This window comes from Rhinoraja longicauda, chromosome 10 (genome assembly GCF_053455715.1).
Source record: "Rhinoraja longicauda isolate Sanriku21f chromosome 10, sRhiLon1.1, whole genome shotgun sequence".
In the NCBI taxonomy this organism is placed as follows: Eukaryota; Metazoa; Chordata; class Chondrichthyes; order Rajiformes; family Arhynchobatidae; genus Rhinoraja; species Rhinoraja longicauda.
The window spans coordinates 21,594,996-21,610,131 of NC_135962.1; the positions used below are offsets into that span (position 1 = coordinate 21,594,996).

The window sequence follows — 15,136 nt, forward strand, 5'->3', positions numbered from 1 at the left end:
CTATGTCCTCAAAAGCCACATAGATTTTCTGTGTGGCTGGATTCTCGTATATTGTGTACACAGTTAACAGAGTACAAAGCCCAGAATTTAGAGGAAACCATGTCAGTGAATAGTTAACTTAATCTGGGCTTGTTGGTGGCAATTAATGATGAATAAACTGCACATGATTACCTGCATTATACATGACTTAAATAAACAGAAAACCATGTGTACATCCACAGCTTAGATGTCATTCTAAAAGATGTATAAAATTAAACAGTTATACACTGATGCAAAAAAAAAATGGAACTAAAATGCCATGTAAACATGTGAGGCCCTCAACCTCCAGGGAGTGTTAACTTGATATAGAATGGAAAGAAAGTTTTGTACTTTTCCACATGTCTGCTTAATCTTGAAGCAATATTTAACATTTTATTCAACATATTGCTTAATGTTAGTGTTTTAAAAACTTACCAACTACAAAAAGATCTTGCACTTAAAAGCCACAGTTCAGGGCTGTGAGCTTTTGCGGGTGCAATTGTGTGGATTATTTTGAATGAAGGCACAAGTCCCAAACATTTCTACAAATGATGGAACAACAGTGCTCGCCATGGAGTCTGGTCAGAGATGAAAAAAATGCTGTAGATTTTAGATCTCTTAGTTTGGGAATTCTACCAGTCAGACTTTGCCTTAAGTCCAGCAGACCCTTTGTGTAATGGTGAGAAAGGAGCTAAGGAGTCAAGAGCAAGTACGAGCTAACTTCATTTTTTATTCAAGTTGACTTTACTGCATTTAAATTGTTTTCAGTCGTTTCCTCATGCTTATAAGTGGTTCATTTTGTTCTATGTCTACTTTTAATTGATTTTAATATTTAATAGTGTTTTAATAGTGTTTCTGAATGGCTACAAATGTCAGTCTTTCATTCTCAGTGACAGCTCTGACGATCAGTGAACCTGGGATTGAGGATTAACAAGGTTTTAAAGTGTTTCTTTGTTACATCCTGGTAGCATTGGTGGCAAGGAATGATTGCTCTAGGCCCTACTGATTAGCTGAGAACCTGCTTCCCACCGGATGACTCCACCAAGTAGTCTGCTCCATGTAACAGTGGCTTTTTCCCGTGGACAGGGAAAAAGTTGGACCATTATAGATAAAAAATGTATTGAACAGGTTTATTTCTGGACTGAAGTCAGAGAGTTACAGAACATGGGTACAAGCCTTTGCCGCATCACAAAGCATACTCATACACTAAACCTACATTAATTTAATTGTCCACACATTCTGAGCAACCCCTAGATTTTAATCTCCCACCTAAAAACGAAGGGTAATTTCCAGATTCCATCAATTTACTATTGCTCACATCTTTGGAACGTGGATGGAAATTGGCGCATCTGGAGGTAGCCCTTGAGGCCACAGAGAGAACTTGCAAACTCCACATGCAGTACCGAAGAGTCTCGGCAGCAGTGAGACAGCTCTACTAGTTGTTTACTTACAGTGAATCTCTTTGACAGAAGTATGAACGCAACCCGATCTGCTGAGAATATCCACTGTTTTCATTTTTATTCTGACTTAAAACTAACTTTTCCCAATTCCTCTCTCTGAAAATATTATGAAATATCCAAAATATGCCAATATTTTACCTTCTCAAAAGCCCACTTCTCATGTAGATGGTCTGCATATTTGTTCACAATGTACTCTAACTTCTCTGGAATTGAAATACTGTAACACAGAAGACATAATTTTAAAAATCCACATTAACTATTGAAAAGTAGTTACCCTGTAACTAAATTCCATAAATGTTTAGTAATAATTTATAATGAAACTAATGAAAAATTGCCAAATTGCCACAGAACTACCAAATGTGGCCATGATCACTTTGCACCAGATAGTTTTTCACTGGAGTCACAAATTGTTTATTTTACTTTGCTGCGAGTGGTATTCGGGGGTTCATTAATATGACAAATGAATGTCAGCATCTATTCAATAGGTAAATTTGAGTTTAATATATTTTCTGACACAATTGCTTCAATTATGCAGCATATGCAAAATGCAAGTTCATATTTTTTACATAAAACTGACACTACAATGCTGAAAAATATATTCTGCATTCTGTATCTTCCCCTCTGCTCTATCTATTGCACTTGATTGTGTTATGCACAGTATTATTTGACCTGATTGGACAGCATGTAAAACAAAAATTTTCACTGTATGACAGTTATAAACCAAAATCTAAACCTATATGTCTTGAGTGAGGTTCATACCATCTCAATTATCTTTACCTTATCGTTAATATTATAATATTTCCAATGAAGATTCTGTGATTTTATTGGTAGAAGCATATTGAAGAGTAACAGTCATGGATTCTATCCTGTGGTGAAATTGTCTGTGGTTAATATTTAATTATGAATTATTTCAAAACTATTTTACAAATGTTCAGAGAAAATTAAAAGATGCTGGAAATTATAACAAGACTGTTTATGTGTAAAAGCTGTGTTAAGAGTAAAATCCTAGCAATAATTTTTTTGAGATAGAAACAAATCCTTCTGAATGAAGAGTTGCACTACCTTTGGGCATAATTCTGACATAATTAATGACCTTAGCATTGAGAGATTTTTGCCAAATTCATGTTAGTAAAATGTGAGCAAATAATAACAATTAATTGTAAAGGAACCATATAATTTGCAACTATTGTTATTTATTCCAGTGTCATACTTGGAAGTGTTGATGGGCTTTGGGTCAAAGTTGCCTTTGTCATCCACTGATGTCTGTCTGTCCAACACGACTGAAAAGTTGGAATCCACATAGTCAGGGGACAGGGCCCCTCCTAAAGCACTTAGACAAGGCAAAGCCATTTTAAAGAGATCGGGATGATATTTCTGTTGGAAAGATTTGACAATTAGAGGGCTAGGGAACTGGCATAAATTAGCACAGTTGATGACTGATATAACATACACAAAATGTAACTGCAAGCAAATTTTGATATCTTAAATTAAAACTGATGGAGCAGTACAATTCATGCCAGCAACATCTACAAAAGCATAAATTGTGTTTGTATTCGCAAACACCACACGAGAACAAAGGCTTGCCTATTAACTTACTTCAATGATAATTTGGATGTTTGAAGTAATTGTACAGCTAGGATAATGTTTTGTACTTTCAGACTATGGGTGTCGTGAAATAAAAAACAATATGCTGTTCAAGTCCATTAACTATTCCTTTCGCACATTTCCTTATGATTTGCCTAATCAAATCCTTGCCCCCAATGTACAATACATTCCGAAAGTATTCAGACCCCTTCACCTTTTCCACATTTGGTTACATTACAGCCTTATTTTAAAATGGATTAAATTCTTTTTTTAAAAATCATCAATCTACACACAATACCCCCCCCCCCCCAAAAAAAAGCAAAAACTCGTGTTTAGACATTTTTGCAAAGTAATTAAAAATAAATAACTGAAATATCACATTTACATAAGTATTCAGACCCATTACTCAGTGCTTTGTTGAGGCACCTTTGGCAGGGATTGCAGCCTCAAGTCTTCTTGGGTATGATGCTACAAGCTTGGCACACCTGTATTTGGGTAATTTCTCCCATTCTTCTCTGCAGATCCTCTCAAGCTCTGTCAGATTGGATGGGGAGCATCGATGCACAACTATTTTCAGGTCCCTCCAGAGATATTTGATCGGGTTCAAGTCCGGGCTCTGGTTGGGCCACTCAAGGACATTCACAGACTTGTCACGAAGCCACGCCTGCATTGTCTTGGCTGTGTGCTTAGGGTCGTTGTCCTGTTGGACGGTGAACCTCCGCCCCAGTCTGAGGTTCAGAACGCTCTGGAGCAGGTTTTCATCAAGGATCTCTCTGTACTTTGCTCCATTCATCTTTCCCTCGATCCTGACTAGTCTCCTAGTTCCTGCCGTTGAAAAACATCCCCACAGCATGATGCTGCCACCACCATGCTTCACCGTAGGTATGGTGTTGGCCAGGTGATGAGCGGTGCTGCTTGGCATTCAGGCCAAAGAGTTCAATCTTGGATTCATCAGACCAGAGAATCTTGTTTCTCCTGGTCTGAGAGTCCGTTTGGTGCATTTTGGCAAACTCCAAGCGGCTGTTATGTGTCTTTTACTGAGGAGTGGCTTCCGTATGGCCACTCTACCATAAAGGCCTGATTGGTGGAGTGCTGCAGATATAGTTGTCCTTCCGGAAGGTTCTCCCATATTCACAGAGGAACTCTGGAGCTCTGTCAGAGTGACTATCGGGTTCGTGGTCACCTCCATGACCAAGGCCCTTCTCCCACGATTGCTCAGTTTGGCCGGGCAGCCAGCTCTATGAAGAGTCCTGGTGGTTCCAAAGTTCTTCCATTTAAGAATGACAGTGGCCACTGTGCTCTTTGGGACCTGCAATGCTGCAGAAATTGTTTTATATCCTTCCCCAGATCTGTGTCTCGATACAATCCTGTCTCGGAGGTCTACGGACAATTCTTTCATCTTCATGGCTTGGTATTTGCTCTGACATGCACTGTCAACTGTGGGACCTTATATAGACAGGCGTGTGCCTTTCCAAATCATGTCCAATCAATTTAATTTACCACTGGTGGACTCCAATCAAGCTGTAGAAACATCTCAAGGATAATCAATGGAAACAGGATAAACCGAAACTCAATTTTGAGTATCACAGCAAAGGGTCTGAATACTTATGTAAATGTGATATTTCAGTTATTTCTAATTCTAAACACCTGGTTTTGTTTCTTCATTCTGGGGTATTGTGTGTGGATTGATGATAAAAATCCTGTTTCAATTTCAGAATTTCAGCTTTGAATGTATTGTCTACAGATGTGGAGGCATCTCCACTTCAGTTTTCATCAGGAAACTGGATAAAGATATCGTGAATAAAAACTTGCAAAGCTACATAGAGAGAGCTAAGTTGAGGAATAGAACAAGCATGTTATTCTGGTAGTAAGCCAGCACAGACATAATGGCCTCCATTTTTGCTGCAACTCTTCTACGATTATCTGTTCTTCTAACATCCAGAATCTATTTGACTATAGCAAAACAGGTTCATTCAATTCATGGGGATTAACAACAAGCCATTGCAATTTGCTTATTTGAGCCCCTATAGTTACAAGAACATTGGAACACTGCATGGGGTTCAGTGAAGAAATGCATCATTCTTGAAATGCCCATTGTTAACGGCTGAGAGTTCAAATTGTTACCAATATAATGTACACAACTCTAAGGAAAGGTGGTCAAGAATGAATAATATGTAGGGAGGCATGAATACTATTTCAGTAGCTTATTTAGATTTTCTCCTGCGATTTTGCCCTAACAAAATGCAGATGCTTCCTTGCCCCTTTTTTACATGAATCTCATCTACATTCTGACCTTCAACATCACCCAAGTAAACCAAATTGTCAAACAATAATTAAAGAATGCAAGTTTTATCTTACTTTTGTAGAGAGTGCATCCAAAATCCCCCAGAATAATTTTTTGGTAAGGTGTAACTCTTCATCAGAGGCACTTCCATAATTGCCCCACCCAGATGCCAAGCAATAGTATTTCCAGCATTGTGCATAATGTTTACTTAGAAGCTATAAATTAAAGAAGAAATTAACAGGAAGAGCATGAAAATATTATTCAGAAGGAAATATTTACCAATTGGCTCTACTGAACAGATTTTGCCAAATACATGCTACAGTTTGGAAATTGTAGGCATATTTATAAAATGTATGTAGGCTCATAATGAAATAAATACTTGTTGGATGCTATATTCCAAAATCATTATTTTCCTAAAGTGCAACATTTAACAAATCAATAGAAAGACGTTGTTGATCTGTGATCTTTCAATGGAGCAGATGGGGAAAATGTGCTGTTCTGCTAATCACCATCACTTTAGGGTTTTCCATGGAAGTGAATAAAGATATGGATGATGTGTATGATTTCACACAAACTATATCTGACTGAGGAATAACATAACATCCAATGAATTTTGATATGATTATGATTTTGATGATGATTATGATTATTATGATTATTATCATTAATGTTTTGGCAAACTGCATGTCAGGAATGTCATAGTGCTCTGGGTCTTCAGAGTTGTTGTCAGTGGAATGGCACCTTAAAAGTTAGGTGAGGGCATAGATCTTGACGCAAAGCTGGAGGGGATAGCCCTTGAAGTTTAGATGAGATACTTTGAAATAATTTTTGAGGTATATAATGTTTTATTGTTTATCAGTGCCAAAGGTCGCTGTAGACCTAAACAAAACACTGCTATTTGACTTTCCTCATCAGAAGTTGAGAACTCAAATGATCTGGAAATACAATGGAGAGACTGTGAAGAAATAAGATCCAACAGGAGCAAGATGGAGGCAGGTAAATATCCAAGTGCAAGGCCTATCCTGTCTCAGATTCCACTGACATTTCTCATTGGTTGGGAAATCCAGGCCCAGATATCTATAATCATATTCTATAAGCATATTCTATAATTATGGTGACATCACTGCCATGAGCACACAGTACTGCATAAATCAAAAGATATTACAATAACATCAATTGATAAGATCTCAAAACTCAAACTTTATCTTGCTACTAACACAAATAATTAACCTGGCTCCCAATTGCATTTTCATTCATTATCAACTATTGTTAAGTCCATCATTTTTAATCAATGCAAACTACTATATAAGTATACCTTTAATGGCATTTTACAGTACTCATTAAGAAGGGGAACATCAAAAACAAATCGACGCAGAAGTGGCTGCAGCATAGAAGGTTGAAGATATCTGCAGAATAATAAGAACTGAAAGTTGCTTAGTGAGGAGAAACATGTTGATAAATTATTGGTTCATTATCTTTATCATTGAAAACATGCACAGTTTAATAACTTCACCACAGGTGAAAAGGAGCTATGGTTTAGTTTAATTAATGCCATCTCATGATCCTACATGAAAGTAGGTGGGGATTACAGTTCAACCTCTTTGCAGGTAGCCCCAGAGCAACATATATCCAGCAGGAAATGTCAATTCCATTGGCTATGCTCATGAATGGCAGCATACGACACAGAGATTAGCAAATGAGAAATTCAGAAAAAGCCATTGGTGTGGCTCTTAACCATAAGGAGTATCTCAGGTAATTGCTTCTTGTTCCTATCCTTTGTTTTGTTCCATAGAGTTCCTGAAAAAAATACATTAATTAACTCCCTCTTTCCTATATATCTAGTCCATCTTCACATAATCTGGAGACACCGGGTCAACATGATGACTGAAAAAATGAGATAATAAGAGTTCATGGTCTGCATGTTCCTATTGAAGTGAAGGGCAAGGTAGGAATAGGAATAACAAGAGATATTGAGACTCTGGCCAGGAAGAAAGGGAGGCATATATTAGTTATAGGCAGTTGGGGTCAAGTGAATCCCTTGAGGAGTACAGAGGGTGCAAGGGTACACATAGGATGGAAATCAGGAAGGCAAAAATGGGATTATTTAGGCACTGCAAATTAGGAAAGGTTTGTTCGCTATGGAGGGGGGAATATAATAAATTTACCAGACTTAGACTTCAAGAGTTAAATTGGAAAGACAGCTTACTGATTGAGATTTTTAAATAATATATGCCTTGGGGTGGGGGTGGGGTGGGGGGGGGGGGGGTGGGGGTGGGGGGAGGTGGCGTGGAATTGGTGGTAGATACAGAGAAACAAGATCTGCTGATTGGGGAATCCAGGAGAAGAGCGCACTGTCTAAAAATTATGGCTAGGAATGAAGTGAAGAGGCAGTTCAGCATAGAAAGGGTAGTTAGAGCTTGTTGCTCTTCAGTGAATGGTGATTTATACAAGATCAATTTGTCACTTTAATTCTAAGATTGAAAGATATTTTTGTTAATCAACCATAATTAATAAACCATTTAATTAAATAGAACAAAAACAAGCACCTGGAGCGAGGTCATAAAGAAACCATGACTTTCGATCAAAAATGGGAAAATATGAGGTTTGACACTTTGTCAATCTTTCGGTGCATCAGGTCAGCAAACAAAATTTGATTTAAATATTGTTTCTTTAGCACCATCCAAAAAGATATTCAGCTTAATCAAGTGGAATATGATTGTTAAAATATCCCCAAATCTACTTCTGAAGAACTGGAATTGTGAATTAAAGCATCTGTACCGGCATATTGACAGCAAACATTCTTCAATTGACTCTCTCTGTGCTTTGGTAAGACAACGTCCTTTGGATAATCTGTAGATTGTGTACAACGTGGTATCTATCAAAGTGGCAAAGTGCTCTGTCCCAGCAAAAAGAGGTGCGCACCTCGTAAGTAGTGGAAGCACTGTTGAACAGACATATCTGTTAAGTGCAAGTGCTATCTCTGTTGTATTTAAGGAAGCCTGTTGGAATGAAAAAAAATTTTGACATGAAAATGTTAAAGACATCAATTTTGTTTTGCTTTAAATTATTGTTTTTTTTTAAATAAAATAGTTACATTAAAAAAGCACTACAATATAATTCTATTTCTTCTTTAATTGTGGCTTTACCATGTTTCACTTTTAAGCATGTGACCTGAATTATCAATTACTCTGGCCAGGCATACTCAACAAATTCAATTTAGACCGATTAAAATATGGCCTTTCTACTATTTAACACTGCCCATTCATCCCTGTATGGAAGTGCAGAAGCATTGAGTAATGTTTCTTGCTGCATCTCCTGTTGGTCTGTATTATTCTATTACTGTGTATTAATCTGGTGAAACCTAATACCTGAATCGTCACCTATCCATGTTCTCCAGGGATGCTACATGACCTGCTGTTACTCCAGCTCATTGTGTCTTCCCTAATATACATCTACTCTCTGAAACCTTTCATTTATATGTCAGCAATCAATTTAATGAGCACACGAGGATTTATAGTCAATCAAATAAATCCATTATAACATTTTAATTCAATACGGATCAGTACGACTTGCAGAAAATAAAATATATGCAGCCTTGCTGGTGATAATAAATCACTTTTACTCACTGATTCAAGGGAGGCCGATGCTCTTAAATCAGGTAAAAATGCAATTTCCAGCAAATGAAGTAGGAAATGTTGGTCCTCAATACCATAAACACGATCCAGAAACAATACCATGGGTGCTTTGTGGTCAGGACAGAAACTTGCAGACATTGCTGGCTCAGAAATAGATCCATCTGCCAAATAACCAGAATATAATTCAAAAAAGTTTAAAATACACTAACTGAAATATCCACTAGATGGTGATACCCATTTAACACCTGAAACATGTTGCTTCTGATTATTACAGCCTTATTGCAACCAGTAACGGCAGACCTTAGTGTTAAAATCAAACCATGGCACGGTGAAGGGATTACAGATGAGACACTAAGTGGGAAGGTATTTTTGTATGCAATATATGTCATGGAAGTCCATGAGGAACACAATTAAAAAATTGGTACTTGCTTAAAAGAGCTGAAGGAAATATGTTTAACACCATGCATCGACATATATAGCATACCTGGATTAACAACAGGCAATTTCAGTGGAATACTAATAATGCCCACCAGGTCCTCAGTTGGCACTAGGGAACGAAGAATAGCTCGGATTCGGATAGCTTCACCTTTGCCTGCTTGGATTAGCTGGGAGAACAATGACACAAAAGACAGTAATAGAAAAGCAAAGTTTCTGCATTGTTAAATACTCAAGTCTTCAGAAGTAACATCCACTTCCCATAAATTATAAACCTATTAAATATTTCAAAATATATATTTTATTAGTTATATATTTGGGAAGAGTAATGATTACTCAATAAATGTCTAGAAAGTACTTTCTTACATGCATCTCTGGAGCACATCGGCCAAGAAGATCAATCAAAGCCGAATAGAACGACATGATAGAATTACCCATGTGCACAACTTCGTCATCCTCCTCTTCAGCACTGTTAAATAACAAGCCATTAAAATAGTTACATTAAACATATAAAAGAATGGGAAAAATTAGGTACAATTACATAATTACAACAGTGGTGAAAATTATTTCTTCTTCATGTTGATGCAGCAGCTACAATGGAAATACAGAATGAGTTTGGGTTCAAGTAACAGAGAAAATTGGAGTGGTTTTATATAGAAATCAGAGTCTCGTTACACTTTGTTTTATGCCTATGTATTGGATTTACACAGAGTTCATTTCTGGCATGCAATGATCTTGCTTTGCACTAATTATAAATGTGTTATGTTTAATTGACTTATTAGGAAAACATAACCAATTATGCAACATCATGACTGTTACCAAATGATGGTGTCTGTTACAGGAGCTTTAGGACTGAAGACTTTATAAATGGAAGGAAAACCTACACAACCTGTTAACCCCATGTTCTATTTCTCAATACTTGTACAAAACATCATTAACTGTCTAAAAATATATATATATTTTGTCTTTGGGAGGTAGGTGTAGACAAGGACTTAAAGAGTACGGTGGATGTACTAATAAATATGCGATTCTATCTATAACAATGAAACACGAAATGTACTAGAAATTGAAGTAAAATGTCAGCCACCATGCAGCTGCAAACAACAATCAGAGAACAGATCCCAAAATAATCATTTATGAAACTCAAAATGTTGCCGTAATGTCTTCAGAAGCATTTAATTCACAACTGATGGTTAGTTGATTTTATTTGCTTTGTTGCATACTGCTGTAAACTCTGACAACTTTGAGCACAACTGCAGATAGTTCCAACACTTCCACTGCAGCAGCGGTATGGAATAAAGTTAATCAGAGGGCTGTACTGCTGTGCTCAGTATGTTTACCAATAGGAAATTAATGAGGTCAGGATGAGCTTCTCATATTATAGTTTGAAATAAAAGGCTCTTATTAATAACCAAGAGAACCTCACATGGACCTTATTTACATTTTGCAAACTATGCAGACGTTTCCCAGGGTTCAGATCCAAAACGCCACCTACCCATGTTCTCCACGGATGCTGCCTGACCCGCTGAGTTACACCAGCACTTTATGTCATTCCGAGCCTAATGTCAATATGTGCATGAAGTGTCCCATTTCTTCATCCATGTCTTTTTATTTTAACTTGCTCTATTTCTGCCCCATAATCTTTTTTCGTTTGTAATATCAAGCGAACTTTTTTTTCCTCAAAGCAACCTGGATCACTACTTACCATTGTCATCAGTTTCTCAAGAATGAGTTTTAAAAAAAAATGTTAATTGCAAAAAAAACCCAGCAAAAATCTATAGAATTTTTATTCATGCATTCAGCCTGTACACAATTCCATTAGATCATCAACTTGATGGAAAAGGAAAACTATCGCTCACCCATTTTTCCCAGCTTCAACAGGTGGGAGATCACGGCAAGGATCTTCCGAAATTTCAATGGCCTCTTTCATCACTGCTAACAAGCCATGTCCTCCTTCACCTCTCAGAGCTGGCCCAAAGCACTCCGGACGGCGAATTAGTAACTTCACAACAACACTTGCATTTTCTTCAACACTTTCACCTTTAAAGAACAGCAAGGTTTATATTTACATGATGCCTTCATAAGATCACACCACTACAGAGAGGTAAACATAAGGGAGAAGCATGCAATTCAGATGAACTTCTAATATTTTGTCATGTACAATAACGCGGTAACTGACTTGGAGATACCATGAAGTAACAGTAAAAGTCTAATACAGAATTTGACAGATCTTTGAACATTATGGGAATCAAGGAATATTGGGATAGTGCTCCAAAATGGTGCCTAAGTAAAAGATCACCCATTACCTTAATGGATGTTAGAACAGCTTTTATCACAGATACTATTCCTAAATAATTAAAAAGGTCTCTTGTTTTGCTGAATAATATTTGTAATTAATGTGACATAGAAAATTATTGCAAATTTCTACATTAAGTTCAAGCTAAGTAATTAAGAGCACCCACCAACATAAAATTCTTACATCTCTTGTTTTCACTAATCAAAAATATTAGGATTGGTTTTAGTACATTAGTATACTGGTATTAGTTTATTGTTGTCACATGTATCAAGATACAGTGAAAAACGTTGTTGCTTGCTATCCAATCAAATCATACAACACATGAATATAAGCCATACACAAGTACAACAGGAGTGCAAAGAGAAAAATACCAGAGTACAGCATATAATATTACAGCATGACAGCTTTACAGTTACATAGAATGTGCAAATAGAATTTTTTTGCAAGGTCCGCAAAGAGGTAGGTTGGGAGATAGGGACTACATCATGGCTCATGAGAGGACTTTTCAGTAGTCCGATAACAGCAAGGAAGAAGCTGTTATTGAATCTAATTGGAAAATATGTTATCCCTGAAATGTTATGCCCCCGTAACAATGAAAGAATAGAACCTAGGCTCATCAGTCTGAAAAAATCCTACCCATTATTTTTACTAAGCCAGAAGTCTTTCTGGAGGAGAGCTGGGTATAACAAAGAGAAAACTGCTGATGGGCAAGACCAGATGGCTAATGTGGTAGTTCACCATTTCACTTTCCACAGAAGCTGCTTGACTTGATAAGTGCGGCCAGCAATTTTTGCTTTCTTTTCCCCAACATCAGCAGCTTTTTTTTGCTTTTCATTTACTATCTACACTGATCACCCAAAACATTATGACCATCTGCCTGATATGCTGTTGGTCCTCCGTGTGCCGCCAAAACAGCGCCGACCCGCGAGGCATGGACTCTACAAAACCCCTGAAGGTGTCCCATGGTATCTGGCACCAAAACATTGGCAGCAGATCCTTCAAGTCCTGTAAGTTGCGAGGTGGAGCCACCATGGATCGGACTTGTCGATCCAGCACATCCCACAGATGCTCAATCGGATTGAGATCTGGAGAATTTAGAGGCCAGGGCAACACTGTGAACACTTCATCATGTTCCTCAAACCATTCCCAAACAATGTGTGCAGTGTGACAGGGCGCATTATCCTGCTGAAAGAGGCCACTGCCATCAGAGTATACTATTGCCATGAAGGGGTGTACCTGGTCTGCAATGATGTTTAGGTAGGTGACACGTGTCAAATTGACGTCCGCATGAATGGCCGGAAACCCAGGGTTTCCCAGCAGAACATTGCCCAGAGCATCACATTCCCTCCACCAGCTTGTCGTCTTCCCACAGTCGGTTTGGACCAGATGGGATAGCCTTCGTTGTCCTCGCGCATCGATGAGCCTTGGGTGCCCAACACCCTGTCGCCGGTTTGTGGTTTGTCCCTCCTCGGACCACTGTCGATAGGTACTCACCACTGCTGACCGGGAGCACCCCACAAGCCTTGCCGTTTCAGAGATGCTCGGACCCAGTCGTCTGGCCATAACAATTTGGCCCTTGTCAAAGTCGCTCAGGCCTTTATTCCTACCCATTTCTCCTGCATCCATCATATCAACTTCAAGAACTGACTGTTCACTTGCTGCCTAATATATCCTACCCCTTGACAGGTGCCATTGAAAGATAACCAATGTTATTCACTTCACCTGTCAGTGGTCATAATGTTTTGGCTCATCGGTGTATACTCTTCTGTAACCTCCTGCAAAATAGCTTTTATTTATGGCAGTAACATTTGGTGTGGTACATTATTAAATTTACCTAATTACCTTGATTTTATTATTAAGTGCTTTCTTATGCCAAACTTAATAACAGCTATAACATTTTTTGCCAATGACAAGTGTTAATCGAACAGTCATTTCCTATTTTCTCATTCTCTCACTCTTTAAATAAAGGAGTTACTTTTACTTTTTCCCCAAACTAATGTAAACTTTCCCAACTCAAAGACATCTTGGAAAATTAAAACTAACTCATCAACTCTGCAGATTGTTTTCTTTGGAGGGGTGAACCTATTGAAACATTGAGTGGATATGGCACTGTTGATATCAAGATGTTTCCACCCAAAGCAAATTCTCTGGACGGGACACGTTTACAAGATGATGGGGAGCAATTTGGAAGTGAGGTGCATAAGAATTTTCTTTCACTGACAGTATGGTAAATCTCTAAAATTCTCTACCCTGAAAAGTTGTTGGGAGCTAGATCAATGGGGATATATCAAGGTCAGTTTATTGTCACATGTACCAATTAAGGTGCTGAAATTTGAGTTACCGTACAGCCATACTAAGTGAAAAGCAACAAGACACACAACCACATAAAAGTTAACATAAACATCCATCACAGTGGATTTCTCATTCCTCACTGTGATGGAAGGCAATAAAGTTCAAACTTCTTCCTCTTGTCTCCCGCGGTCGGGGCAGATAAACCATCCGCAGTCAGGGTGATCAAAGCCCCCGCAGCCGATGATCGAGCCCCCATCGGGGTGATCGAAACTCCCACATTGGGGCGGTTGAAACTCTCTCCATGGCATGGAGTTCCCAAGTCTGCCTCTTCTTACCAGAGACCACAGGCTTCACGATGTTAAAGTCCACAGGCCCTGCGTTTGGAGCTTCAATCTCCGGCAAAGGGATTGCAAACTCCGCAATGTTAAAGTCCCACAGACTCCCGCGGCTTGAAGCGCCCATCGGTCTCCAGGAAAGGCCACCAACTCCACGATGTTGGGCCGCAATGGGGACGGAGAAACGATACAGAAAAGAAATTGCATCTCCGTCGAGGTAAGAGATTGAAAAAAGCTTCTCCCAACCCCCTCCCCCCACATAAAACAAGCCAAGGAACACTAAAACATACTTTTTAACACATACTAAACATAACAAAAAGAAGAAAGGACTAGACAGACTGTCACAGAGGAAGTCCATTTTTTGAAAGATTGTGGAATTAAGATCCATGGAGAACTGTCGCATAAGAGGAGATGAGGCCTAGGACTGATCAGCCATGATCATATCAAATAGTGGGAGAGGGTTGAGGGGACTTGTGGCCTACTCATATTTTCGTCGGTTCTTATTTTCTTATTTTATTTGCCAATTCTTTTAAGGTCCTCAGCTGGAACTCAGGCTGCGAAGGCCAACAGAGGAATTTTCTTGTAATAAATGCTTATATTTTCCCCAAGGAATGCCACAATCTGTAAGGAAATTAAAATTTTAGCTTCATTTTGCCACTCCAATTTCATGTCTAGCTCAGTGTACTGTGGAAAAAAAGGCATGTCACTGGCAAGAATTTTCCAAGCTACAATTATCCCATCAATCCCTACTATTCACATGAGGTCATTAGTAAGGGGAGCATCACAAGAGAGTTTCA

General features: G+C 38.4%; 1 protein-coding gene across 1 annotated transcript in view; it reads right to left on the reverse strand.

The window, feature by feature from the left end:
• The window catches only part of LOC144597735 (ryanodine receptor 3-like), a 308,708-nt gene that overhangs the window by 146,072 nt on the left and 147,500 nt on the right, over positions 1 to 15,136 (reverse strand). The window contains exons 46-54 of the mRNA XM_078407262.1: positions 11,276 to 11,456; positions 9,783 to 9,885; positions 9,466 to 9,586; positions 8,973 to 9,142; positions 8,125 to 8,345; positions 6,662 to 6,752; positions 5,421 to 5,561; positions 2,689 to 2,852; positions 1,617 to 1,695 (exon numbers count right to left, since the gene is read on the reverse strand). Of these exons, the coding sequence (XP_078263388.1) occupies positions 1,617 to 1,695; positions 2,689 to 2,852; positions 5,421 to 5,561; positions 6,662 to 6,752; positions 8,125 to 8,345; positions 8,973 to 9,142; positions 9,466 to 9,586; positions 9,783 to 9,885; positions 11,276 to 11,456 (1,271 nt within the window). The remainder of the gene's footprint in view (positions 1 to 1,616; positions 1,696 to 2,688; positions 2,853 to 5,420; positions 5,562 to 6,661; positions 6,753 to 8,124; positions 8,346 to 8,972; positions 9,143 to 9,465; positions 9,587 to 9,782; positions 9,886 to 11,275; positions 11,457 to 15,136) is intronic.